At 39.2% G+C, this 27,246-nt stretch overlaps 1 protein-coding gene across 5 annotated transcripts in view; it reads right to left on the reverse strand.

Annotated features, from left to right (window-relative positions):
• LSM14A (LSM14A mRNA processing body assembly factor) overlaps positions 1 to 27,246 on the reverse strand; it is a 60,704-nt gene that overhangs the window by 30,499 nt on the left and 2,959 nt on the right. For all 5 annotated transcript variants that reach the window (XM_031659681.1, XM_031659680.1, XM_031659682.1 and 2 more), the window contains exons 2-3: positions 3,959 to 4,122; positions 1,586 to 1,715 (exon numbers count right to left, since the gene is read on the reverse strand). In XM_031659681.1, coding sequence (XP_031515541.1) covers positions 1,586 to 1,715; positions 3,959 to 4,122 — 294 coding nt within the window. The remainder of the gene's footprint in view (positions 1 to 1,585; positions 1,716 to 3,958; positions 4,123 to 27,246) is intronic.

Raw genomic sequence — 27,246 nt, forward strand, 5'->3', positions numbered from 1 at the left:
AGTAGCTGGGATTACAGGCATGCACCACTACGTCCAGCTAATTCTGTATTTTTAGTAGAGGTGCGGTTTCTCCATGTTGGCCAGGCTGGTCTCGAACTCCCTACTTCAGGTGATCTATCCACCTTAGTCTCCCAAAGTGCTGGCATTACAGGCGTGAGCCACCGCGCCCAGCTCATTCAGTTTTAGTTTGCTTTTTTTGCCGTTCTTTTTTATTTTGTGAATAAGTAAAACATTTAAATGCTTAAGTCACACCTGTATAAAAAGTATATTCATTGGAAGGAATTTAATAATTTTAACAAAACTTGTTAGCATATTAATGAGTGTCAAGATACACCTGAAACTAAATTTGTGGTGCAGTGAAAGAGTAAACTGATAATATAATTATTTCAAAGAAATTTTAAAAGATTAGGGGCAAAAGCTTGAGATTTAAAGTTGCTTTTTTTTTTTTAAAGCTGTTCTTTACCGTGGGAATAAAAGTGTACTTAAACACTAAAATGCACAGCTATAAAAACAAAACAACACTGAGCTAATCTGATTACATCCAGCTTTTGCACTCAATAGCCCTTGACCCTCCAGCCGTAAGTAAGCCTGTCATTCACTCAGTCCTGCTATACATTCTCATTAGTTTTGTTTCAAACCCAGTGTTACAGAAACAAAACACCAAGCCCTCAATCATGCTATGCGTATCTTTATGTGTGCATGTCTTATGTATGTTTAAAATAAACGTTTTAGGCCAGGCTTGGTGGCACATGCCTGTAATCCCAGCACTTTGGGAGGCTGAAGTGGGTGGATCACTTGAGGTCAGGAGTTCGAGACCAGCTTGGCCAACATGGTGAAACCCCATCTCTACTAAAAATACAAAAAAATTAGCCGGGAGTGGTGGTGCACACCGGTAATCCCAGCTACTCAGGAGGCTGAGGCAGGAGCACTGCTTAAACCTGGGAGATGGAGGTTGCAGTTAGTGGAGATCATGCCACTGTACTCCAGCCTGGGCAACAGAGTGAGACTCTGCCTCAAAAAAAAAAGAAAAAAAAAAATTTGATTAATTAAAATCCAGGCCAGGCACAGGGGCTCACCTGAGGTCAGGAGTTCAAGATCAGCCTGGTCAACATGGTGAAACCCCACCTCTACTGAAAATACAAAAATTAGCTAGGTGTGGTGATACATACTGTAATCCCAGCTATTTGTGAGGCTAAGGCACGAGAATTGCTTAAACCCAGGAGGCGGAGGTTATAGTGAGCCAAGATAGTGCCACTGGACTTCAGCCTGAGTGACAGAGTGAGACTTTGTCTTAAAAAAAAAAAAAAAATCCAATTACCAATAAGATTTGGTAGATACTGGATATACCCAGGTGTAAAAAAAATGTTACCTCATGAAAACTGACTTTTAAAAACCCACTAATATCATTAAGAATATTAAATAAAGGCTTTAAGATATCATCAAAATATGTTCTGAATGCCATAAAACAAAGTTACAAAAGGAAACATCAAACAACATTTCTAAAAGTTTGTGTTGAGTTTCTATAAACTCAAAGAAAGGAAGAATACAAAAACAAACAAAAAAATAAAAGAAAAAGAAAACATACCAACACCAACAGCACCAAACTGCTGCCCAACTAAGGAACTTGGACTGAACTGACTGTATGTGGGCATCCTGCCGAAAGGCCCGTAAGAACCCATGGACTGGAATGAAGAAGTCGATGAGCCTAGTGAGGACTGAAGGAAAATCATGAGTTATCTTTCCAAGCTCTAAGCAACATGTATATAATGAAAAAAATTTCCAGATTTTTACACTTTTAAGAAAACTATTAAAACTACTAAATATAAAACGAATTACAATATGCACTTAACATTAAAATAGCCAAACGACCTTCTGATTTCAATATTTGTCTATAATGTGCCAATTATACTCAATGTAACTTACGAATACTTTTTCTACACTAAACTCCCCATTTAAGAGTTTTATAGATTGAGGAAAGAAAGTTAAGTACAGTAACTTTGCTTAAAGAAAAATATGAGAAAAATCACACTTAGTAATAATGGGTTTTAGTCTGATGCTGATATAAATCTCAAATGTGATTTCACTCTTATTTTCAATCATTTGAGGCCTACTATTATATTCACATGAAAGAGATGCAGAAACAAACATATCCCACATAAAACCATTTACATGTTTACTTATAGTTATATTAAGTGGAAGAACATTTTATAAAAACTTTAACTTAAATCTAAAGCATATAAAATACATAACATATACTAATACATGTACTTCATATATTATCTTATTATAAACTGTTTCATAATATAAACATGAAGTATATTAAAGGCTACCAGGACATACATTCACTGATAGCAGGACCTTTTCATTGTGTTCACTACTAGTGTTAAGCACATGCCAGACACTCTGTAAATACTACGGAATGAATGAATAAGAAGATCAAGTAGAAGTTTGTGATGACTGGAAGAAGTTACTCAACACCATTTTCATATGCACTCTCTTAGTTTTTCTCCTTCTATAAAACTGATTACTCAAATAACTGGTTTCCTGGAGAATTATCGAAAGCCATATAAGAGACAGTAAGGTAACACCAGTGTTTGGTGTAGGGAGCTATCTCTATTAAGAAAGTGTCTCTTCCTTCTCCATTTAAAGAGATTTACATTTTCGGCCAGGCGCGGTGGCTCACGCCTGTAATCCCAGCACTTTGGGAGGCTGAGGCGGGTGGATCACGAGGTCAGGAGATCGAGACCATCCTGGCTAACACGGTGAAACCCCATCTCTACTAAAAATATAAAAAATTAGCCGGGCATGGTGGCAGGCGCCTGTAGTCCCAGCTACTTGGGAGGCTGAAGCAGGAGAATGGCATGAACCCGGGAGGCAGAGCTTGCAGTGAGCCGAGATCACGCCACTGCACTGCAACCTGGGCAACAGAGCAAAACTCTATCTCAAAAAAAAAGTAAATAAATAAAATAAAGAGATTTACATTTTCTCCGATTCTTTCAGGTTTCCTTTCACCAAAATAAGACTTAACAAGGGTAGGGGTAGATGATTAAAAAGTTTAAATTGGGAGATTTAAGAGTTGACCTAAATATGTTAAAATACATTTATGTTTGTGTTTTCTTATTATATAACATTGTGGGCCAGGCACAGTGGCTCATGCCTGTAATCCCAGCACTTTGGGAGGCTGAGGTGGGCGGATCACCTGAGGTCAGGAGTTTGAGACCACGCTGGCCAACATGGTGAAACCTCATCTCTACTAAAAATACAAGAATTAGCCGGGCGTGGTGGTGCGTGCCTGTAGTCCCAGCTACTCAGGAGGCTGAGGCAGAAGAATCGCTTGAACCAGGGAGGCAGAGGTTGCAGTAAGCCGAGTTCGCGCCACTGTACTCCAATGACTGTTTCAAAAAAAAAAAGGAAGAAAAAAAACCCCCCAGCATTGCATATCGTAACATATGCAGAACAATGTGATTTCGCTTTTTGTTCCCCATTAAGCCTAATAATCTTACCTAAGAATAGCTGTTATTGCCCTGGTTTGCAATATAAACCATATCTCAATAGCATGGTAGCACGGATTCTAGATTCTAAAGCAGGCTGCCTGGATCTGTTCAAATAGTGACTCTACCTGAATTTCCTCACTTGTTAAAAGTGAGAATAATTATGGTACCAACCTCAGAGGGTGTCTTATATGTACACCACTTCCACAGCGTAGCCTTCAAGGTTAGCTACTGCAATTGTTGTTGACATTAGAAAATATTTCATAACAAATTCTTCAGCTGTTTCTTATCTTAGTTCTAATTTATGATTAGAGAAAAACCTAGATGAGAACATTATCCAGTAATTTCAGGTATCCAGGTAACTTGAAAATGATAAGCTACATGAACATTCAACTGGAGAGAAAAAAGCCAAGGCTATCCCTGTGTGGAGTTTACCTGTATTCCAAGACAAATTTACCATCAGTTACCTGAACGATAGCTGGGTCTTGAGGCAAAGAACACTGTGGTTTTGGTGGCTCACAAACAGTAAGGTCTTTAATGTCACTCCCACGGAATATAATGTATTCAAAGACTTCATCTCGAGGTGGTATTGGACGATCTGTCGGTCTGTCTTCTGTACCAAAGGATCGAACTGGCAAGAAAACAAAGGATATGAGATGTGTGACTACTCATTACATTCAGGTAGTACCCCAGATTCTAAGTGTTGTATTTCAAGTACTAAGCAGTAGTTCCGAAATGTCTGAGAAAGTATTCATTAATCTATAGCTAAATAATTTTTTTAAAAGAGGAAAATAGAGTGGGTTTTGCCTGAAGTTAAATATACGCAATATAAAAGACTATCAGTATTACGAGGTTGTGCTCCTCTTATATTTTTATTTATTTGTATCTTTAGTGGTTGTAGTGAGGTGTTAAAATGTCCTTTCTTTATTTATTTATTGATGAGCCTGGGTCTCTGTATCCCAGGCTGGAGTGCAGTGGTGTGGTCACGGCTTCCTGCAGCCTCCGTTTCCCGGGCTCAGGCAATCCTTCCATCTCAACATCCCGTGTAGCTAGGACCACAGGTATGTGCCACTAAGCCCAGCTAATTTTTTTTATTTTTTAGTAGAGATGAGGTTTTGCTATTTTGCACAGGCTGGTCTTGAACTCCTGGCCTCAAGAGATCTTCCTGCTTCAGTCTCTCAAAGTGCTGGGATTACAGGCCTGTGCCATTGTGCCTGGCGCACTGTTAATTTATTTTTAATGTTCTCATTCAGCAAAATAAAAATTAGCAACCTATGTCTTTCTTGGGGAGGGATGGGGAGACAAAGATTTTTCCAGTCTACAAAATCTCAAAGTTTGGGTACTGATCTTTGGGACACAGAGAGCAATGAAGGTATTAATATTTACCTTGCTGAGCAGTAAGTCCTCTAGAAGCCAAGCCGAGTAGCTGCCAGCTATTCAGGCCCATGGGACAGCCTGAAATACCCTAGTTACCTAAAATATCTACCATATAATTAAATCTGATTATTTTAACAATGAAGATAGCATTACTCAAAGTTAAACCAGGGACCACCTGCAACACAGTAAGCTGGCTATAAATAAAGATTTCTACTGAATCTTTCTGCTGGGGACAGGGTCCAAAAATCTGCATTTTAAGCCAATTTCTGGCTAGGCACAGTGGCTCACGCCTATAATCCCAGCACTCTGGGAGGTCAAGGTGGGAGGACTGCTTGAGCCCAGGAGTTCAAGACCAGCCCTAGCAACATAGTGATGTCCTGTCTCTACAAAAAATTTAAAAAAAAATTAAAAAAATTAGCCAGGTGTGGTAGTGTACACCTGTAGTCCCAGCTATAAGGAGGCTAAGGTATGAGGGGATCTCTTGAGTCTGGGAGATTGAGGCTGCACTGAACCGTGGCTGTGCTCCTGCACTCCAGCCTAGGTGACAGAACAAGACCCTATTTCAAAATAAATAAATAAAATAACCAAATCCCAAGTTTCTTATAAATACAAAAGTTTCAGGTTCATTGTCCTGGGAGATTTCTGAAAATGTCTGCATCCATAGAGAAGTTCCAAATAGAGAATATGAAACATCATATACTATTCATTTAAAGAGTATCCTAAAGGAAGTAATAAACCCCTTAACATTTTTTTTTTTTTTTTGAGACGGAGTCTTGCTTTGTCATCCAGGCTGGAGTGCAGTGCCATGACCTCCACTCACTGCAAGCTCCGCTTCCCGGGTTTACACCATTCTCCTGCCTCAGCCTCCTGTGTAGCTGGGACTACAGGCGCCCGCCACCACGGCCGGCTCATTTTTTTAAATGTATTTTTAGTAGAGACGGGGTTTCACCGTGTTAGCCAGGATGGTCTCGATTTCCTGACCTCGTGATCCGCCCGTCTCGGCCTCCCAAAGTGCTGGGATTACAGGCGTGAGCCACCGCGCCCGGTCCTTTTATATTTTTATTTTTTGAGATGGAGTCTCACTCTATTGCCCAGGCTGGAGTGCAGTGGCGCGATCTCGGCTCACTGTAACCTCCGCCTCTTGGGTTCAAGCGACTGCCTCCCGAGTAGCTGGGATTATAGGCGTGTGCCACCACACCCAGCTAATTTTTGTATTTTTTTTTTTTAGCGGAGATGGGGTTTCACTATGTTGGTCAGACTGGTCTAGAACTCCTGACCTCAAGTGATCCACCGTGCCTGGCCCCCTTAACATTTTTAATGCATATGCTTTTTTTTTTTTTTTTTTGCAGAACTGATACAGCGCTAGATTAAGGATGAATGTCAGGCTGGATGCAGTGGCTCATGCCTGTAAATTCCAGCACTTTGGGAGGCCGAGGTGGGCAGATCACTTGAGGTCAGGAGTTTGACACCAGCCTCAACAAAATGGTGAAACCCTGTCTCTACTAAAAAATACAAAAAATAATTAGCTGGGCATGTTGGTGTGCACCTGTAGTCCTAGCTGCTCAGGAGGCTGAGGTGAGAGGATTGGCAGAACTCAAGAGGCAGAAATTGCAGTGAGCTGAGCCGAGATGGTGCCCCTGCACTCCAGCCTGGGTGACAGAGCAACAATCTGACTTAAAATAAATAAATAATTAAAAAAGAATATTATTTCAGTGTAAATAATGTCCTACACTCTTATTCTAAAAGTTCTTTCTAGTACTTATGAGACTTCCAGGAAAGATAGTGGCACAGGTAGTTTGGCAGAAGATCCTTCCCTAAAACTAAAGGAAAAAAACAAAAAGGAAGTTAAAATATCCCTAAAATCACGAAAAGTTCTCAAACTCATACCATGAAATTTTATTAAATAGTACAATTAAGGTACAGAATGAGTTAGTTGAAACTGAAAGACCAAGCCCAGAATCCATATGTAAGTATCCCTTGCCCTCTCCTCCCCTGAGAGAAATTTTGACTAGCATCTTCAACTTGCTAAGATGGGGACAGGGACACAGGTGTGATGAGGAAAAAAATGCGGAACGCCCTACCTGAAACTCCCCTTCTCTGGTGGCCAAACAGTACTTTAGCAGGCAGGAGGATTTTATATTTTTACCTTTATCCAAAAGGAACGGTAAGGAGGAGAAAGGACTAATTACAAATAAATCAATCTCACCCCTAACCTCAGTACCATCACAGCGAATAAAGTCTCACGCTTCCAAAGTAGCAGATGAGACCATCCTGAAGCAGAGGAGGCAAGAGTCAAAGGCCCTTCTTCTACAAAACTAGAGAAGCTCTATTAAGCTTCCTAAGGCCTAATAGAGCTTAGCCAGGTGAATTCAGAGTGAAGTAAAAGAGAATCTGCATTTCACGTTTTCGCAAGCAGCAGATACTGAAAGGACCGACTAAGGAAAAAAAGAGTAGAAACATCAGGGAATCAAGACAAATTTTACAGGAAAGATGGAAAGAAGGGAAGAAAAGAGGGAAAGGAGGGAGGCAATGATGGAAGGAAAGAAAAAGGTATATCAAAATAAAGAAAAAAGGCAGGAAAGAAGAGAAGAATCAAAGAGGACACGGTCTTCATTTGCTTATTCTGTTTTTTTCCACTACCAGCGGTTTGCCCTGACAGAGAGGACACAGTCTTCAAAAGGTGGATGAAATACATTCAGTATTAGTATTTATCACAGAAAATAGAAGAAATTTTCTGAAAGGACTGCTTCGACATTCACAAGAAAAACAGATAGCATAGACTCTTATGATCAAAACAACATTGAAAGGGTAGCATGTAGGGAGGGGGGAGGGATTGCATTGGGAGTTATACCTGATGTAAATGACGAGTTGATGGGTGCAGCAGACCAACATGGCACAAGTATACATATGTAACAAACCTGCACGTTATGCACATGTACCCTACAACTTAAAGTATAATAATAATAAATAAATTTAAAAAAAAAAGAAAAAAAAAAAAGAAAGGGTAGCATGCAGAATTAAGGAAAGAAAATTATACAAGATAAATAAAACAGCATAACTAATAAATGCATCAACAGTCAATGCAGTTAAAACCAAATTACTAGAAGACAATAATTTTGAGAAAACGTAAACGAGATGTCATGAAAAAGTAGTACAGCAATAAAAAGGTTAGAGAAAAGATGATAGTTATGAAGATGCAACAGTTAACTACTGCCCCTGAGACAGACAAAAGAATAAGAGAAAATAAAATTAAAGTTATAACAGAATAGAAATGTCTTGACATGAAGGTCTAAATTTCATTAAAAGTTTTCACTGTATTTCCAGGAAAAAAAAAAAACAAAACATCAGACCACTACAAGCCACAGAGACTTATGTTATGGTATATCAAAATAAAGAATGCAAAAAAAGTGGCATCCAAAGATATGAAATGGACAATAAATTCATTTAAACAAAGATGTGTACATGACAATTTACTATGGTTCTAGAATAGAAATAGTTCTGGAAAAGACTAGAAAGTTACAAAGTGTAACAAACTAAGAACAGTATATCACAACATTTTAACAAAAATTGGGAGATTAAAATGAATGGAGAAAAAGGAAAACTGAACAGACAGTAGTAGTATCTAAACTTACACTTTCATCTCTCATCATGTCAAGTAGGAGTCACTTGACACATTTTTTTTTTTTTTTGGTTAGTTGATACTAAGCGAAGGCTTTAAAATTTTTTATTTGAAAGAATTTGTTAAATGCTACTATGGGTCTTGGAAATAACCCATAGTAGAATTTAAAACTAAGAGCATACTTTCCAAAATATGGTATGAAGAAAAACTCTATCATATGGCAAATGAAGCAAACTGAAAAAGCATGAAAACAGAAATCACAGAATAAGAATGATTTGCACACACCAAGAGTTTGAGAAACATGCTCTAATGATGGAGGCTGGCTTAATAAGATTTGGGGTTTTCAGTGCAATCAAGTTCTTGTAGTATTGTGAAGAACAAATTCCACAAGACAGATTAGAAGGGCACATACGGCTAGAAGATACTGTTACAGAACAAATGAGAAGTCTGGAAGGTTAAAACTTGAGCATTAAGAGTAGAGAGGAAGGAGGCATGACAAGCATAGAAAAGGTAAAGAACTACCGGAACTATTCTACTACAACACATACATTAGCTCATATGCAATCAGTAAATAAGGGAATTATGTCAGTACATTCAGAAATCACATTGGTTCATTTCCAGTTTTTCCTAAAATGTTATTTAGTTTTTGCATTTGCAGGTAACAACAGTTAAATACACCTAGCCATGCGTAGTGCCATCACTTCTGGTTACCTTTACTGTTTTTAAAGGGAAAGTTATAAATTTACCGAATTATTTGTTTAAAAATTTTAACTTATCTTTAAGCACACTAGTATTTTTTATTAGGTTTACATTAGTGCTTAAATTACAAAGATGCACAGATTTCAAATGGTCTGCTCCTAATCCTAGTTTTCCCATAAACCCCATTCCTCTTAGTGCAGGAAGGCATACCTCAGATTACAGCACAAATGCCTTTGCCTGGCTGGCAAAATCTGAATTATGTTCTAATTATTATTATTTTTTTCATTCATAACACGTAGTACTTTGAGAAAGAACATTTTTCCTCTATAATTCATTTTGGGATTCTACAGCAACTACACATTCCAATGTAAATACCCATAGGTAATGTGACTAGAGCTTTAAGCTGAACATAGGTGCTGTATGTCATTGCATTTCATCCCGTTTCTTTCAAATACTTACTGGGCACCACCTGTCCCAGGTCCTATGCTAGATGCTAGGGAAACCAGTTCCTATTCTCAAGGAGCTCAATCTATTTACTTACTTGGATGTGATGTCACTGAATTGGATTTGAAGGTCCACTAAACACTCAATACCACTTGCAATGCCTCTAATAAGTACTACTATTGGTTTCTCAACATCCTAATCTCTGAAGCTAACACAGCATTAGGCTTCAGATTAAGCCATAATACTACTATTAAGTCAAAATGTAGCTAAATAGATACTGATCTGATTCTGGGATATTTGGGGGATTATCATGAATTAATGAAAATAATAATTCAGCAGGCTTAGAATATTTAAGTAATATTAGGCAGGCATTATATTTATGTCCTCACCCTCAGGGAACTTATAGTCTGGCAAGTGTGCTAAGCACTACACTGGAAAGAAAGCACACAATATAGTTTGCTAGGGCTGCCAAAACAAAGTACCAGAGATTATATTATGTCCACACAGAAACTTGTATACAAATGTTTATATCAGCATTATTCATAACAGCCAAATGGTAGAAACAACCCAAATACCCATCAACAAATGAAAAGACAAATTACGTTCTCTATGTATCTTATATGTATGTTATATATATTTTAAAATACATGTAATGAAATATTATTCAGCCATAAAAAACCCACAATGCTGATACTTGTTACATCAAGAGTGAAGCGTGAAAGCATTATCTGAGTAAAAGAAGCTAGATACAAAACGTCACACAGTGTATGATTCCTTTTACATAATATACCCTAGATAGGAAAAGCCATGAAGACAGAAAGCAGGTTAGTGGTTACCAGGGTATGGGGGAAATAAGGAGGGATTACTTAATGCCTAGGGATATTTTATTTTAGTAGGATTATGAAAAGTTTTGAAACCAAGGAGAGGTGGTAGTTGCACAACACTGTGACTACACTAAGTGCCACTGAATTGTACACTTTATAATGGTTAATTGCATGTTATGTGAATTTCAACTTCAAACATACATGAGCACGCACACCTACAAATACAGCCTACAAGAGAATACAGAAAATGACAAAAGTAGTTGGGGAGAATGGGGAAACTAGGGGCGGTTGTCCTCTACATTTTAAACTTCATCATGTTGCTACATTGCTTTAATAATGTTTTCTTTCTTTTTTCTTTTATTGAGACAGAGTCCCTTCTCTGTCATCCAGTCCAGGCTGGAGTGCAGTGGTGCCATCTCGGCTCACTGAAACTTTTACCTCCCAGGCTCAAGCTATCCTCCCACTTCAGTCTCTTGAGTAGCTAGGACTACAGGCACACACACTACACCTGGCTAATTTTTAAATTTTTTGTAGAGATGGGGTTTCGCCATGTTGCCCAGATTGGTCTCCAATTCCTGGGCTCAGGCGATCTATCCACCACACCCTCCCAAAGTGCTTGGATTACAGATGTGGGCCATGATGCCTAGCTAATAATTTTATCAGTCTCAAGAAAAGAATCAATTTTCTATTTCTAGCTCGAAATAACACCAAAGATTTTTTTTAATAGAAATGCATTCCATGCATCAAACAAACAAATAAACAACAAACAAAAACAGGGTCAAATTATTTGGCAAAATCACTCATCTAATCCAGTCTCCAGATTTAGACAAGCTCAACATCATCCTAATGTCAAACTGGTTGTTAGTGTATACAATACTTGTATATACAATCATAGTACAAGGCCAGAGAAATGAATTGTAGTGACAAACTTCCCAATACCATACCTCCATTATAAAACACCAAAAATGTTCTAACTTTAAGCATGATAAACATTACATACTTAAAATACATACTTAAGTAAAGCTAGTACCCCCCAAATGACACTATTAACATTTTCCAGGCCGGGTATGGTGGCTCGCATCTGTAGTCTCAGCACTTTGGGAGTGAAGTTGGCAGATCACCTGAGGCTGGGAGTTCGAGACCAGCCCAGCCAACATGGCGAAACCTGTCTCTAAAAAAAAAAAAAAAAAAAAAAAATTAGCCGGTTGTGGTGGCACACACCTGTAATCCCAGCTACTCGGGAGGCTGAGGCATGAGAATCGCTTGAACCCAGGAAGTGGAGGTTGCAATGAGTTGAGGTCACATCACTGCAGTACAGCCCAAGCAACAGAGTAAGCCTGTCTCAAAAGAAAAAAAAAAAAATTCCCAAAGACTGAACTTTTATTTTACTTTGTTTTATTTGAGACAGAGTCTTGATCTGTTGCCCAGGCTGGAGTGCAGTGGCGCGATCTCGGCTCACTGCAACCTCCGCTTCCTGGGTTCAAGCGATTTTCCTGCCTCAGCCTCCCAAGTAGCTGGGACTACAGGTGCGCACCACCATGCCCGGGCTAATTTTGTATTTTTTTCTTTTTTTTATTAGAGACTGGGTTTCACCATGTTGGCCAGGATGGTCTCGATCTCCTGACCTCGTGATCCATCTGCCTTGGCCTCCCAAAGAGTTGGGATTACAGGTGTGAGCCACTGCACCCGGCCTGAACTTTTTTTTGACATGAACTAAAAATTGTAAATTAGGCTCTAATGTTAACTGAAAATAAAAAGAAACAAGTCTGTTGAATACCAAAATTTGAGAGCAACAAATGAAACACTGAATTATCCAAAAGACGCTTACAAAGTAAGTTAAGAAACTAAGACCAAGTTCAAATGAAAACTTAGAATAAGATTTATGATGTAGTAAAGTTAAAACTCTTCAGTCAAGTATCAGCTGCAAGATCTGGTCCCAACATACTCAAATTTAAAAATTCCAACCAAGCTCATTGTTCTCAGTTTACAGATCAGGTTTTCTGTCCTCTATTTTTCTCTCTCCTCACATCTACAGTATCCTAAATTTCAACTTGAAGATTCCAGGTATCAGTCAGGGTTTTACAGAGAAACAGAATAAATCAGATGTGCATATATAAACACAGAAAGAGACTTAAGGAATTGGCCCAGGGGATTAAAGAGGCCTGGTAAATCCAAAATCTGCAGAGCAGGCTGGCAGAACTCCTTGCTCAGAGGTCAGTCTTCGTTCTATTAAAGGCCTTCTACTGATTGGATGAGGCCCACCCACAAGTGGAGGCTACTCACAATCTACCAATTTAAATGTTAATCTCATATAAAAAATACTTTCACAGAAACATCAAGAATATTTGATCAAATATCTAGGCACTGTGGCCCAATCAAGTTGGCACATAAAATTAGCCATCACCCAACTCCACCCGGGCAGAAGTAATCTGTTCTTCCTTTGAAAACCACACAGCATTCTATCATTCTGTCTAGACTACCTTTCTAGAATTTAAAGATCTTCAGGAGAAAGACCTGTATCTAGATCATCTTTGCAACTCCCACAGAATCTAACACAGTGCTCTACATACAGCTGACACTTGAGTATTTCTTGAATAAATCACACAGTAGAAAAAGCTATTAAGTAAGCTACTTCCAAAAATACTTAACAGTGTTTAATATCAAGGGAAGTGAATTAAGTTATAAAAGAAACTAACTTAGGATAAAATGAAAGAACGGTTGTTTAGAGTAAATAACAACTGACGTTGACAGAATGGGAAAGTGGGAAAAACAAACCCAACTTCAGCATATTTAAAAAACAGTCTACATGCAAAAGTAGCAAACCAGGAAACAAAAAAGTTACAGTTACTATTTTTCTTCTCCTTCTGACATTTATACATAAGTACGGCTCTTGTCCTTTTGGTGCCATACACAAACTCTTGCTGAAACTATCTGAGATATAGGAACTATCTGAGATCTCTTGGAATAAGGTATTATACATGGATTTAATACAACAAGGTTTAATTACTTAAATACTAAAAAGCACCATCTCTTCTATAACACAGTACTCTTTCCCAGGCCCTAAAGGTAAGAATGGTAGAAAGCTGACTCTGGGTTTTTTACTTAAGAGCAGAGCTTTACAAAAATAAGATTCGACAGTTCAGCTCTTGGAACCACATCACAGCCTGCTTCCACAAACTCTCACTTTCCACACGTCTGCACTCCTTCTCTGGCCTTCACCCTTACCCACACTACCTTCTTCCTGTTAGCAAATATTACTGCACCGAATGAAAACATCTGTCCCTCAGCCTCCACCATCTCTTCCTGAACCCACTACGAACTTGGAACACCCCTAACAGAGGCTTTACTCCTACCCTGGTGTCTGCAATATTCTCATTCACCTTACAGATCACATGCCAAGCACTGGTGACCCAATGACAAAAAATTACTTCCACCTCCAGAGGTCATAATCCAGATGACGTTCCTCTCACCTTCTGCAACATATTCTCAAAATCAACTTCTTCGCACTTAACTCTAGAGGTTACATCATCTTCGACTGAAAAAACCCCAAAGCCATCTTCTTAAGAGCCCATCTTGTCCTTATAAAACCAAAAAGGCAATTTGAATATTTAGATAGGGATGTAATAACAAAACAATACTGGCTCCTTAGAAGGTTTATTACAAAGCAAAACACATTTACAAAGGATCTCTCTGTAACTGTACATAAGAGATAGCCTTAACATCTTCCTAGATAGCCTCTACATGTGGCTAATTCTAACCCACCTGTCAGGCCCCAGCTTAAATGCTGTGTCCTCAAGAACTTTGTCTCCGTTGTTTTGTTTCTTAGCACAAAGCATAGTGTCTAGCATACAGTTATGGCAGGAGCTGAGTAATTCTCTTGAATGAAGAGCTTATTAAATAGTAAGTACAGAAAATTTAAGGGGGCAGAAAGGAAGCTTTTACATGCTTGGTGCTTAGGGTGAATATTACAGAGGAATCCAACAAGTGAGGGGCACTCTAGAAAGAGGTACAACATGTGCCCCCTGCCCCCTGAAAAGCATTAGGACAAGCAGGGCGACAGGGAGGGAAGACCTCTGTTAAATTTAGATATTATCCAGAAAGAAATATAGTCATTAAAAATTTTTTAGGAGGGACATCAGCTAGATCTGTGTTTCAGGAAAAAAACTACCACTAGCAGTGGCCATGTAAATACTGTAAGTAGTTTTTACAATTGAGAAATTATTGGAGGAGACTAGATTCAAAGCAAGAAGCAACGATTTCCTAAATCATCGAGGGTGACAGTAAAGACTGAGAAAGGGGATGGGTATGAGGACAAGTCAGAAACAAGAGCTTGAGGATATATAAAGAAGAAAAAACACGAAGGATATAAGATTTTACACTGACTTAACATTTGGTGAGTACTTACCATATGCTAGACACTATAATATGTATTAATTTAGTTAACTCTCACAAGGATTCTGTATAGTACAAGTGGTTATTATTCTCATAAATAATAAAAAAAAAGGGCCAGGCGCGGTGGCTCAAGCCTGTAATCCCAGCACTTTGGGAGGCTGAGATGGGCGGATCACGAGGTCAGAAGATCGAGACCATCCTGGCTAACACGGTGAAACCCCGTCTCTACTAAGAAATACAAAAACTAGCCGGGCGAGGTGGCAGGCGCCTGTAGTCCCAGCTACTCGGGAGGCTGAGGCCGGAGAATGGCGTGAACCCGGGAGGCGGAGCTTGCAGTGAGCTGAGATCCGGCCACTGCACTCCAGCCTGGGTTACAGCGCGAGACTCCGTCTCAAAAAAAATAAAAATAAATAAAATAAAAATAAAAATAAAAATAAAAAATAAAAAAAAGATAAAACAATAGAGGGAAGATCAAAGAAAGCTTCTTTGGCAACATAAATATCTGAACTCAGATTTGGTGATGAATATGGGACAGAAGTAGGGTGAAGCCAGAAGGATGACCTGTATGTGTTCATGGAACAAAAAAGGAAAGAGAAGTAAAGGGCAGAAGGGGACGTGTGCTATGAAATAAAGCTGAATAAGCACCAAAGAGTGGGGTAAGGATTCCAGTTTTTCTAAGAAGAGAAAACCACTGAAAGCACTAAAAGCAGAAAGCCACAGAAAGCAACTGGAGGCCCGGTGCGGTGGCTCGTGCCTGTAATCCCAGCACTTTGGGAGGCGGAGACGGGTGGATCACCTGAGCTCAGGAGTTCAAGACCAGCCTGGCCAACATGGTAAAAACAAAATTAGGCGTGGTGGCAGGCACCTGTAATCCCAGCTACTCAGGAGGCTGAGGCAGGAGAATCACTTGAACCCAGGAGGCGGAGGTTGCAGTGAGCCAAGATCGCATCATGGCACTCCAGCCTGGGCAACAAAAGTGAAACTTCGTCTCAAACAAAAAAAGAGAGCAACTTGATTTTGTGTTTTGAAAAGATCACTTGTGCCATAGGGTGGCCCATGCTATAGAAAGAGGGACAATGGTGGACCATCTAAGAGGTAAAGAAAACCTGGGCTGGGGAAGATGCAGAGAAGTAGCAGATGGAGTCAAAAGTATTTAGGAGGTAAAATCCAAAGAACTGAATGAATATAGACTATGAGGCAAAGGGACAAATTTCAGGTGTCTGGTCTGGGCATTCACTGTTCACTTCAAGGTGTGATGTGAACTCTCCTTCGAAATCCTACCAAGTTCATAGCTTCAGTGCACTTTCCCTAACCATGGGCATTCATTTATGTATCTCCTGGGTAGGAAGATGGCAAAGGGTGGCTATGGCTACCAAAAGTCTAGACTCTAAAAGAGTATCTTCTATGGAACTAGCACAGAGTTAATAAATAAATAATTTAAAAGGCATTACACCACACAGAAATTAATAAATAATGGCAATTAGGATATTAACCTGTGCTCTATTTTGACTAACCAATTAGCCAAAGGAATGAATTCATGATCCCTTAAAACAGGGTATCTCCCCAATGTGCACTTAATAAGTAATCGTTCAGTGAGGACTCCTCACATACTAGTCAGTCTCACTGAGGAACTATGGATCGGGACATACATAGTTGGACAGTGGACAGTGACCTACATTGCTGTTAAAAGAGCATACACCCGGCCAGGCGCGGTGGCTCAAGCCTGTAATCCCAGCACTTTGGGAGGCCGAGACGGGCGGATCAATGGTGGTCAGGAGATCGAGACCATCCTGGCTAACACACAGTGAAACCCCGCCTCTCTACTAAAAATAATACAAAAATAGCTACGGTGATGGGCTTGTAGTCCCAGCTACTCGGGAGGCTGAGGCAGGAGAATGGCGAAACCCGGAGGCATGGAGCTTGCAGTGAGCTGGAGAGATCCGCCACTGCACTCCAGCGCCCGGCGACAGCGCCGACTCCCTCTCAAAAAAAAAGAACATACACCCCAGCCAGGCACAGTGGCTCATACCTGTAATCCCAGCACTTTGGGAGGCTGAGACAGGTGGATCACACGAGGTCAGCAGTTCAAGACCAGCCTGGTCAACATGACGAAACCCCATCTCTACTAAAAATACAAAAATTACCCGGGTGTGGTGGTGGGCACCTGTAGTCCCAGCTACTTGGGAGGCTGAAGCAGGAGAATCACTTGAAACTGGGAGGCGGGGGTTGCAGTGAGCTGAGATTGCGCCATTGCGCTCCAGCCTGGGCAACAAGAGCAAAACTCTGTCTCGATAACAAAACTAAACAAACAAACAAAACAGAAAAAGGGCATATGCCAGCTACCAAAAGCAGTCATTCTAGACTTCCGTTTATAAATTTCGGTAAAAACAAAAGGGCCACATGAGGACTAGCCAGACTGAAAGGAGATCAAGACTGACAATCAGAGCACACAGTGCCCATGCAAACCAATTCAATACAGGAAAGAGAAAATTGTATTAAAATCTAACAAGAGCAGGCTGTGAAAGAAAAGAGAAGTAAATAGAAAACAAAAAGCCAATTTTGGTATTTTTATACATATCCTTATATACGCACTGCATACCTCTACAATAGTATGGAAAGAAACTGTACTTTTCACTGAGTATATTTTTGAAAATATTTTTATCACATGCATTGATTCTCTACTTAAACACAAATATTTTAAAGAAACACACATCTCCACCATACCCACAACAACTCAATAGAAGCATCAAACAGAAGGGAAACTAATGAATGCCAAATCGGTGAATCAGAAGACTGGTTTGAGGAACTCTCTCAGAATCTACAGCAGAAAGGGTTAAAAGCTGGAAAACAAAAATAAACAACAAGGAGCATAAATGTTTAAAATGGACTGTCAATAGGAGTTCCACAATGAGAAGCAATATCAAAGAAAAACAAGTTTTCCTGAGCTAAAGAAAGGCTTGATTCTTGGGATCGACATGCATTCCTTAAAAGACAGGAATGTTGGAAGAAAAAAGCCTTCCAAGAGTTCCAGTGGGAAGTGTGTGGGAAAGCCCACCAATAACTACATTCTTTATATACAAAAGAGAATCGGACTGGTATCTAACATTTCACATGGAGCAGTAAATGCAAGCAGACAATGGACAATGTGGAAGATACCAGGTAATGCAAAATATTAACACAGAGAGAACAAAAGGGATATTAGCAGACATGCGGCTCAGAATAACAATCCATAGAAAGTTTCTTTGTTGTAAAAAAAAAAAAAAAAAAAACCAGACAAACAAAATTAATAGTGTTGAGTTGTAAAATAAGAACTCAGGGCCAGGACCGGTGACTCACGCCTGTAATCCCAGCACTTTGGGAAGTCGAGGCGGGAGGATCACTTGAGGTCAGTTAGAGACCAGCCTGGCCAACTTAGTGAAACCCCATCTCTACTAAAAAAATACAAAAATTAGCTGGGTGTCGTGGCACACGCCTGTAATCCCAGCTATTCGGGAGGCTGAGGCAGGAGAATCACTTGAACCTGGGAGACGGAGGTTGAAGTGAGCCGAGATCATGCCACTGCACTCCAGCCTGGGTGACAGAGCTGTGTCAAAAAAGAAAAAAAAAAAAAAGAAACAACTCAGTTTTATCTAAGTCAACACTGTAAATAAAGCTGCTCTTAAGGGGTAATTTAAACCCCAAATTAGATAAAACCTGGAAAATGGGACAAAGGGAGAAAAGTAAAAAGATACGTTAAAACTTTTATCTTAGGCATAGCGAAGGTAGCTTGTATTTATTTGGGTCTTGGAAAATTAAAAACATCTGTGAACCCTCTTCCCAAATGTTTCCGTATGTAAATAAAAATAGCTTATAACTTCAGGGGATCGAGACTCCCTGAAATCTACCATGAACTCCATGTAATGAATCTATTATAGATAATGGCTAATTACTCCAACTGATAATTGATACAAAGAAATACAGTTGTTTGAAATTTAAGGTTTCTAAAAATGCAAGAAAGTTTTAATATTAGAAAATCAATTTAATAAGTATAATTTACATATTAAAAGCAAAGCAAAGGCTGGGAGCAGTGGCTCATGCCTGTAATTCCAGCACTTTGGGAGGCCAAGGTAGGCGGATCACCTGAGGTCAGGAGTTGGAGATCAGTCTGGTCAACATGATGAAACCCGGTCTCTATTCAAAATACAAAAATTAGCTGGCATGGTGGTGCATGCCTGTCATCCCAGCTACTCAGGAGGCTGAGGCAGGAGAATCACTTGAACCCAGGAGGCAGAGGCTGCAGTGAGCCAAGATTGCGCCACTGCACTCCAGCCTGAGTGACAATTGTAAAACTCCGTCCAGCAAAGGAAAGTCTAGAAAAGAAAGCAGATCAGAGGTTGCCTAGGACTAGGGGTCGTAGGCAGCTACTGACTAACGTCCACAAAAAAGCTTCTCGAGTTGATGGAATTGTTAGAAAAGTGGACTGTGGTGATGGATACACAACTTTCATTATACTGCACACTTACAGTGGGTGAATTTTATAGTATGTAACTTATACCCAATAAAGTTAAAAGTTAACAGGTTAAACTTATACCCCAAAACTTATACCCTTCATCCCAATTACTATAATCTTCTAGTTTCCATTGTGCTTGTTGATATCAACTCCTGAGCCTTTTAGGAGTTTAGGGTGAAAGTCAAGTTACATCTTGGCTTTTCCCACTGCCTACTTAGGTTGCCGCTCTCAACTTTGCTAAGTCATTTAAAGTCATGTATTTGCTTTTCAGTCTTCCAAACTGTGTTGATGCTGTCTCCTTTCCAAATCTACTTTGTCCTCTATGGGTTTACATATTTTTTTAAAAGTCCCTCTCATGTAGTTTTGATAGGATTTATCAACAGGAAGGAAAAGTAAAAGCATGTCCAGTTTGCTATATTTACCCAATGGTTTAAATTTAATGTTGACTTTCTAAGCTGCTTTCAGTTGGGCATTCTTCCTTATGGCTGTTTTTATATTTTAATCTCCAAATGATAAAACCAAGAGTCAGATATGAAAATATGACATAAGAGTGAAAAAGCAGGGGGGGAGGATAAACGTATCCATGAGGAATTAAAAAACAACAGCAACAAGGCTAGAGGGTGGAAGACAAGATAGAAATCAATCTGAGACAGAACTAGAAAGAGGTGGGGGAGAGGGGAGGAAGGGAGTGTCAGAGGTAGAGAGAACGAATGGATTTCTCAGATTTAAAGAGTTTATCTTAGATTTAAAGACTCTTCAGATTCACAAGGTCCACAGAGAAACACTCAGAGGAAAAACCAAACCAAACCAAAAAACAAACAAACAACGACAACAACAACAAACCAGTGTGGTCACATTTGTGAATTCCAGGAACAGAGAATTCGAAATAAAAGCTTCCAGAGAGAAAAGTGACTGAGAATCAGACTGGCACCAGCAACCCCAGTATATCAGAAGAACAAAAAGCAGTAACTTCAAAGTTCTATAGAAAAAAGACTCTTAATTTGGAAATATATAGCCAACCAACCAGTCAAGCAATCAAGAAAACATAGGTTCACTAAGAAGATTTGTCACCTACCTTTTCCATGTATTTTATTTTTTAATTACAAAGATCCACTCAAGTAAAATTGGGAGGAGTGGAAAGAATCAACTGAGAGGTACATACTGGAAACAAGAAACAGGAATCTGAGGATCTCTGAATAGACTAGTGAGAGATAATGGACCACGGTGGTAGGGGTGGTCAGAGGTCAAATTCTGCACCTAGTCTGAAAGCAGAGCTGATAGGTTAGGATCACATGAGGTGAGAGAGAGAGGGAGGAATTAAGGATGGCTCCAAGGTGTTTGGTCTTACCAACTAGAATAGAGCTGTCAATTGATTAGATGGGAAAGGCTGATGGAGGAACAGGTTTAGGGTATGCTGAATTGAGATTCTAAGCAGACATCCCTACAAGTAGAGATGTTAAAGAGGCAATGTGATATACAAGTCAGGAGTTAGAGGAGAAATCCAGGCTAGAGATAGGAGTCAGTGATATACAGGTAGTATTTAAAACCAGGAACTAGATGGATGAGATCATCAAAAGAATGCAGATGACTAAACAAATGCTAACAGAGAGAGAAAAGGGGAGGTAACTGAGCCCTGGAGCTCTCCAACATTTGGCGGCTTCCGAGTTGAATCAACACAACATAGGAGATTGAGAGGTAACCAGTGAGATATGAGGAAAAAAATGGCATACGATCAAGTGAAGAAAATGCTTCACAGAGCACAGAGCAATTGTGCCATGTAATGCTGACTGGTGAAGTAGAATGAGACCAAGAACTGACTACTGGATTTGGCAACATGGAAGTCTTTGGTAACTCTGATAAGAAAACTTCATATGTAGGAATAAAAACCTTAGTAAAGAGGGCTCAGAAATGAATGAACACCAGTGGTGTAGACAACTTCAAGGAGTTTTGTTATAAAGGGAAGGATAGAAATGGGGCAATCGTTAGAAAAGAGGAAATGCAGTTCAAGTACAGTGGAGTTTTTTTGGTTGTTCTTAAGATAGAAGAAATAATCGCCTGTCTGTAAGCAGACAGAAAGATGTGTTAGGGAAGGAAAAACTGAGGAGAGTAGAGAACTGCTGGAGCAATGTCCTTGACTCACCAAGAGGGGACGAATACTGCACAAGCGGAAGGGTGGTCTTAGACAGAAGTAAGAACAGTTTATCCATATTTATCAGAAAAAAAAAAAATAGAAGTTTGGGGGACGGATGCAGGTAATTGGGTATATGAGGGGTAAGTTTATCAAAATTATCTTTCGTTTGCTGTTCTTTTCTCAGTTAACTATTATAGAAAGCACGGTTAAAGGGCTGAAAGTGAAGATGGGGGAGGAAGTGTTGGAGGCTTGAGGAAAATGAATGGAACAGCCATGTAGAAAAGTGAAATGGATTATGGAAGTATAGTGTGACTGCTAGGAAGTGACCATGACGGCTGAGGCTAGCGAACATAAATTTAGAGTGAGGCTGGTCAGCACATCTGTGCTGATATAATCAGGGTTGTGATTTCTTGTATAAGACAGCAAGAGGGGAATAGGGTAGGGGCTGTGGGTATGTGTACTGACTGTCACGGTGGCTCATGGAGTTGAAGTAGGATAAAGAGGGAAGTAAAGTTATGAGGGGAATGACAGGACAGTGAAAGGCAGCAAGATGATGGTACACTACAGTAGGTGTGAATGACTGACAGAGTTGGGCTACTAGAGAGACTGAGCACCTAGACAGAGAGGGAGATGGTGGTGGGAAATAACACAGGACAGCTATTCTCTATTAAGCACCAACATTAAACTAGTTACTTATTTTACATCACCTCATTTAATTATCAGAAGGACTCTGAAAGATGGGCATTATTATCCATTCCTATTGAAAAGATGAAGAAGTCAAAGCTAAGGTTAAATAACTTGTCCAAGACCAAAAAGCTGCTAAGTATTCCAACTGGCATTTTGGGTCACATTTTCTTTCAGAAACAAACAAACAAAAAACCCTACCAAACTAGAAAAAGGCCCTTGGGAATAAATTATTTTATAGACCAACTCACACTTTGTCCACTAAAAAATCTGCTGGACACTGTGGCTCAAATCTGTAATCCCAGCACTTTGGGAGGCCGAGGCAGGCAGATCACTTGAGCCCAGGAGTTAGAGACCGACCTAGGCAACATGGCAAAACTCTGTATATACCAAAAATAGAAAATTAGCTGGGTGTGGTGGTGTGTGCCTGTAGTCCCAACTACTTGGGAGGCTGAGGCAGGAGGATTACCTGAGCCCAGGGAGGTCAAGACTACAGTGAGCTGTGATTGTGCCACTGCACGCCAGCCTGGGCAACAGAGTGAGACTCTTGTCTCAAAACAACAACAACAAAATTTACTTCAGTGATATCCAGTTTTTAAAACAGCTAATTAATATACAGCATCATGAGAGAAAGGCAAATTGTTTCTATAGCAAGCATCTTCTAGCATGGAGTAATTAAATTCAAGTTAAACTATCTGTAGTTATTGCTATTATTACTGTGGCACTGAGTTAAATACAAAACTCTTGCTATGTATCATGCACAGGTAAGATTTCTTTTTTCTTTCTACCTCCTTCCTTCTACTATTTTTTTCTTCAGTTTTATGCTGTTTTCTCTACTCCCGACTTAGAAAGTCATGGCTTACCTTACTTACCCCTACTAGAAAATGAACAGTTTTTGACACCTGACTTCAGACTCCCAGAATTACCAAGTATTTCTGTGGACAATGTAACAATAATAAACTGTTTCCAAGGTTCCAAGTTCTGGCAACATCACTAAATAGGGCAACAAAAAGAAACCAAGGCTTGAAGTTTCACTAGATCTTTGTCATTTTAGGTAGTAATTTTGTGAATTGCTACATTTAGATCCCCAATAATGCAAGAAATCAAATAAAGCACCCCACAGGTATTTTATCCATCACAGAGTTCTTCCACTCTCTTCAATAAGGTCACAGTTTATGACTACGTGACTAACATCAAAAAGTAGATAAATTATGCCAGTGAGCCAGACTTAGCAGATGATTAAAGAAATCTGTTAACAATTTACTTGTTCTTATATCCTTCCACTAATCTCTTGATTTTAAGGACAACTTATTTTAAAGGCAAGTGGCTTATATAATCATTCTTCACAAAGTCTCTTTTCACAATGCAGTAGCAACCTGGTTTTCATTTGAATGATTATCCAGGTAAGCTAACTAAATATAAGAATTTATTTTTGATAAGAGTTTCACTCATTTTAGCCTATTTAGGCATCCTATTCACTTACAGACAGGTGCAAACACAACTGTAACTATTCCATAAAACATTCACACATGTCACCACTGTGTAATTTCCTCCTACATCCTGAATGGAGGCTTCCTTTAAACTTTAAATGAAAATTATAATTGAGCTTGAGTCAGAAAGAGTTTACCTCCCCAATAATGTTAATTATGTCACTAGATTTCATCCTCTTGTATCCCTACTCATTGAAATTCTTCAAGATTTCTTTAATGTGAGGGAGGATATTTTAATTTTATAGGGAAATGCAATTGTTAACATGGAAAAGCATTATTTGGAGGCATCCCCAAGACACTTCTACAAGAACAATAAGCTAAAATGCTAAATCATTTCCATTTACTCACTCATTAACTAAACATCCTTTCATCCCAGGAGCTCAGAGTCTGGAGGTGAGGGGAAACGTGAAGACAGACAATAAACACATAGGCAAATAAGCAAAGAAGATTAAGTGTAAGTCATGATCAGTGCTGAGAAGAAAATAAATTCAGAGCTGTGACATAGACTACAAACTGCAACAAATGGCAGAAACAAACTGCAACACAGATCATCTATAAACATACTTAGCAGATTGACATCAAAGCCTTTCTAGGTTGCCTTTATGACTTCTTGACATATGCTTAGGTTCCAAGGATCAAAGCCCCTCAAACTTACCTGTTTCACTTGCTAGAACTAAAGCTAGTCTGTGACATCTCTAGCAGAAAATAAAGCACATCACCCATTTCACAGCACCTCTGCAATTAGGCTTTTGATTACATGGTGCGATAACTTATCCACACTGAAACATTTTCAAGAGAGAAACAGATTATTATTATTATTGTTATTATTATTGTGTGTGTGTGTGCGTGTGTGTGTTTTAAGACACAGTCTCGCTGTGTTGCCTGGGCTAGAGTACAGTGACGCGACCTTGGCTCACTCTAACCTCCTCCGCCTTTCGAGTTCAAGTGATTCTCCTGCCTCAGCCTCTCAAGTAGATGGGATTACAGACATGCACCAGCATGCCTGGCTAATTTTTGTATTTTTAGTAGAGATGGGGTTTCGCCATGTTGGCTAGATCGGTCTCAAACTTCTGACTTCAGGGGATTTGCCTGCCTCAGCCTCCGGAAGTGCTGGGATTACAGGCTACTGTTACTTTGTAAGACAAGGTTTTGTTCTATGTCTCAGGCTGGAGCACAGTGGCATGATCACAGCTCCTCTTGGGCTCAAGCAATCCCCTCTGCCTCAGCCTCCCAAGTGGTCGAGACGACAGGCATGCATGCCACCATGCTTGGCTAATTTACTTTTTATAATTTTTTGTAGAAATGGAGTCTCCCTATATTGCTGAGGCTGGTTTTGAACTCCTGGACTCAAGCAATACTCCGGCCTCGACCTTTTGGAAATGTTGTTGGGATTACAGGCCTGGGTCACCCTGCCTAGCTGGGATGTTTTTAATAATTATGCCAGAACAGGCACAAACAAGGACTTTCCACCAAGGCGTACTAGGCCATATGGTCACCCTAATTATATACCACATCAAATGTAAATAGTCCAAACTTTCAAGAGTAGTTCATAGTTCCAGATACATTTAAATTATAATATCCAAGCCCTACATTATAATATGGACCGTATAAACCAAGTGAATCCCTTACTAAATGTAAAGCTCTGAACATCTCACATTGTACACAAAATCAATTTCAGATGCATTATAAACCTCAATGTGAAAAAGCAAAGCACAAAAAGGTTTAAAGATAATCAAAGTATCTCCATGATGTTTAAAAAAAAAAAACACTAGCCATAAAAAATTGATGAACATGTTTACATTAAAACGAAGAACTTCTGTTCATTAAAAGAAACTACTAAATGGGAAAAAAAAGTTTGCAATATATACATCCAACAAAGGATATATATTCAGAATACAAAACTCTAGAAAAAGACATGTGTTTCAATTTAAAAAAGGCAAAAGATTTCAAAGACACTTCAAGAAAAATGAAATCCAAAGACCCAGATATGAAAAGGTGCCTCATTTAGTGATGAGGGAAATGATTAAAACTAAATACAACTATATACCCACTAGGATTGGCTAGAATTGAAATATATGATACTAAGTATGGTTGTTGGTAAGGGATATGAAACAAGAACTCTTACATACTAATAAATGAAGTAAAAACCAGTAAACAACTACTTTGGAAAACTACTTGGCATTACCTGATAAAGACAAACATTCCCCATGTTCTTGCAATTCAAATTCTAAGTATATAACCTCAAGAAAACTACATAAACATGCATCAGTGCACTTAAACAGAAATGCTCATAAAAGCACTGTTTATAATAGCCCCAAACTGCAAACAATCTAAATGCAATATCCAAAACAATGGCAGAAGGAATAAACTTGTGTTATAGTCATGATGGAATACTATGAAACAATAAAAGCTAAAAATAAAATATATACAAGATAATCTTATTTACATAAAGTTAAAAAATGGGCAAAATTAAACTCTATTTAGAGATGTAAACTTACATGGTAAAACTATAAATGTCAAAAAAACATATCTAGCTTAAATTAAGATGGTGATAGTTGTGATGGAAAAATATAGGTAGTGCGAGGCTTCTGGGATGCTGGCAATGTCTGTCTTGCCCTGGGTGATAGTTACAAAGACGTTTGTTTAAAAATATTTCATTTTTATCTTATGTATCTTTTCAGTCTGTGTAGTTAGGTTTCACAATAACACTCTCCCCGATAAATTAAAAAAAAAAAAAAAAGTTCAAAAAAGAATTCTAAGAATGTTACTCAAAGAGATTAACTCTTAATCCATAGTTTAAAAAGAGGAACAGGGATCTCTACATTCAAATACACGCTGTATTATAAATTCCACGAATAAACTTTTGGCTTTAGGCTGGATGCAGTGCCTCACGGCTGTAATCCCAACACTTCGGGAGCCAAGGTGGGTGGATCATTTCAGGTCAGCAGTTTGAGACCAGCCTGGCCAACATGGTGAAACCCCATCTCTACTAAAAATACAAAAATTAGCCAGCTGTGGTGGGCGCCTATAGTCCCAGCTACTTGGGAGGCTGTGGCAGAAGAATTGCTTGAACCCTGGAGGTGGAGGCTGCAGTGAACCGAGATCGTGCCACTGCATTCCAGCCTGGGCAAGAGCAAGACTCTGCCTCAAAACGACAACGACAACAACAACAACAACAAAAAACACAAACAAAACAAAACAAATGAAAACACTTTTGGCTTTACTATTTTAGACTACCATTCTTCATTCAAATTTTGAAATGGAAGGTGAAATTTTCTGATATCGAATTACTCGACCAGTCATGTAAATTTTAAATTTTTAAGACTGAACTCCTCGCTTCTAATCTTGAAATCTGTAATAAGTGTCCAGTATTGACTAGACAGTTATAAGGTAGTTTTTGATTAGATAATATGTAGAATAATATATAAAGGTTGGATAATGTCAGTTTTTGCAAGCATAATCAAATTCCCCAAACCTGTTACATGTTTAACTCATGTTGCTTAAGAAAAAGCAGCTGGGTACAGTGGCTCATGCCTGTAATCCCAGCATTTTGGGAGGCCGAGGCAGGGGGATCACTTGAGGTCAAGAATTCAAGACCAGCCTGGC

Source organism: Papio anubis, chromosome 20 (assembly GCF_008728515.1).
Source record: "Papio anubis isolate 15944 chromosome 20, Panubis1.0, whole genome shotgun sequence".
Classification (NCBI taxonomy): Eukaryota; Metazoa; Chordata; class Mammalia; order Primates; family Cercopithecidae; genus Papio; species Papio anubis.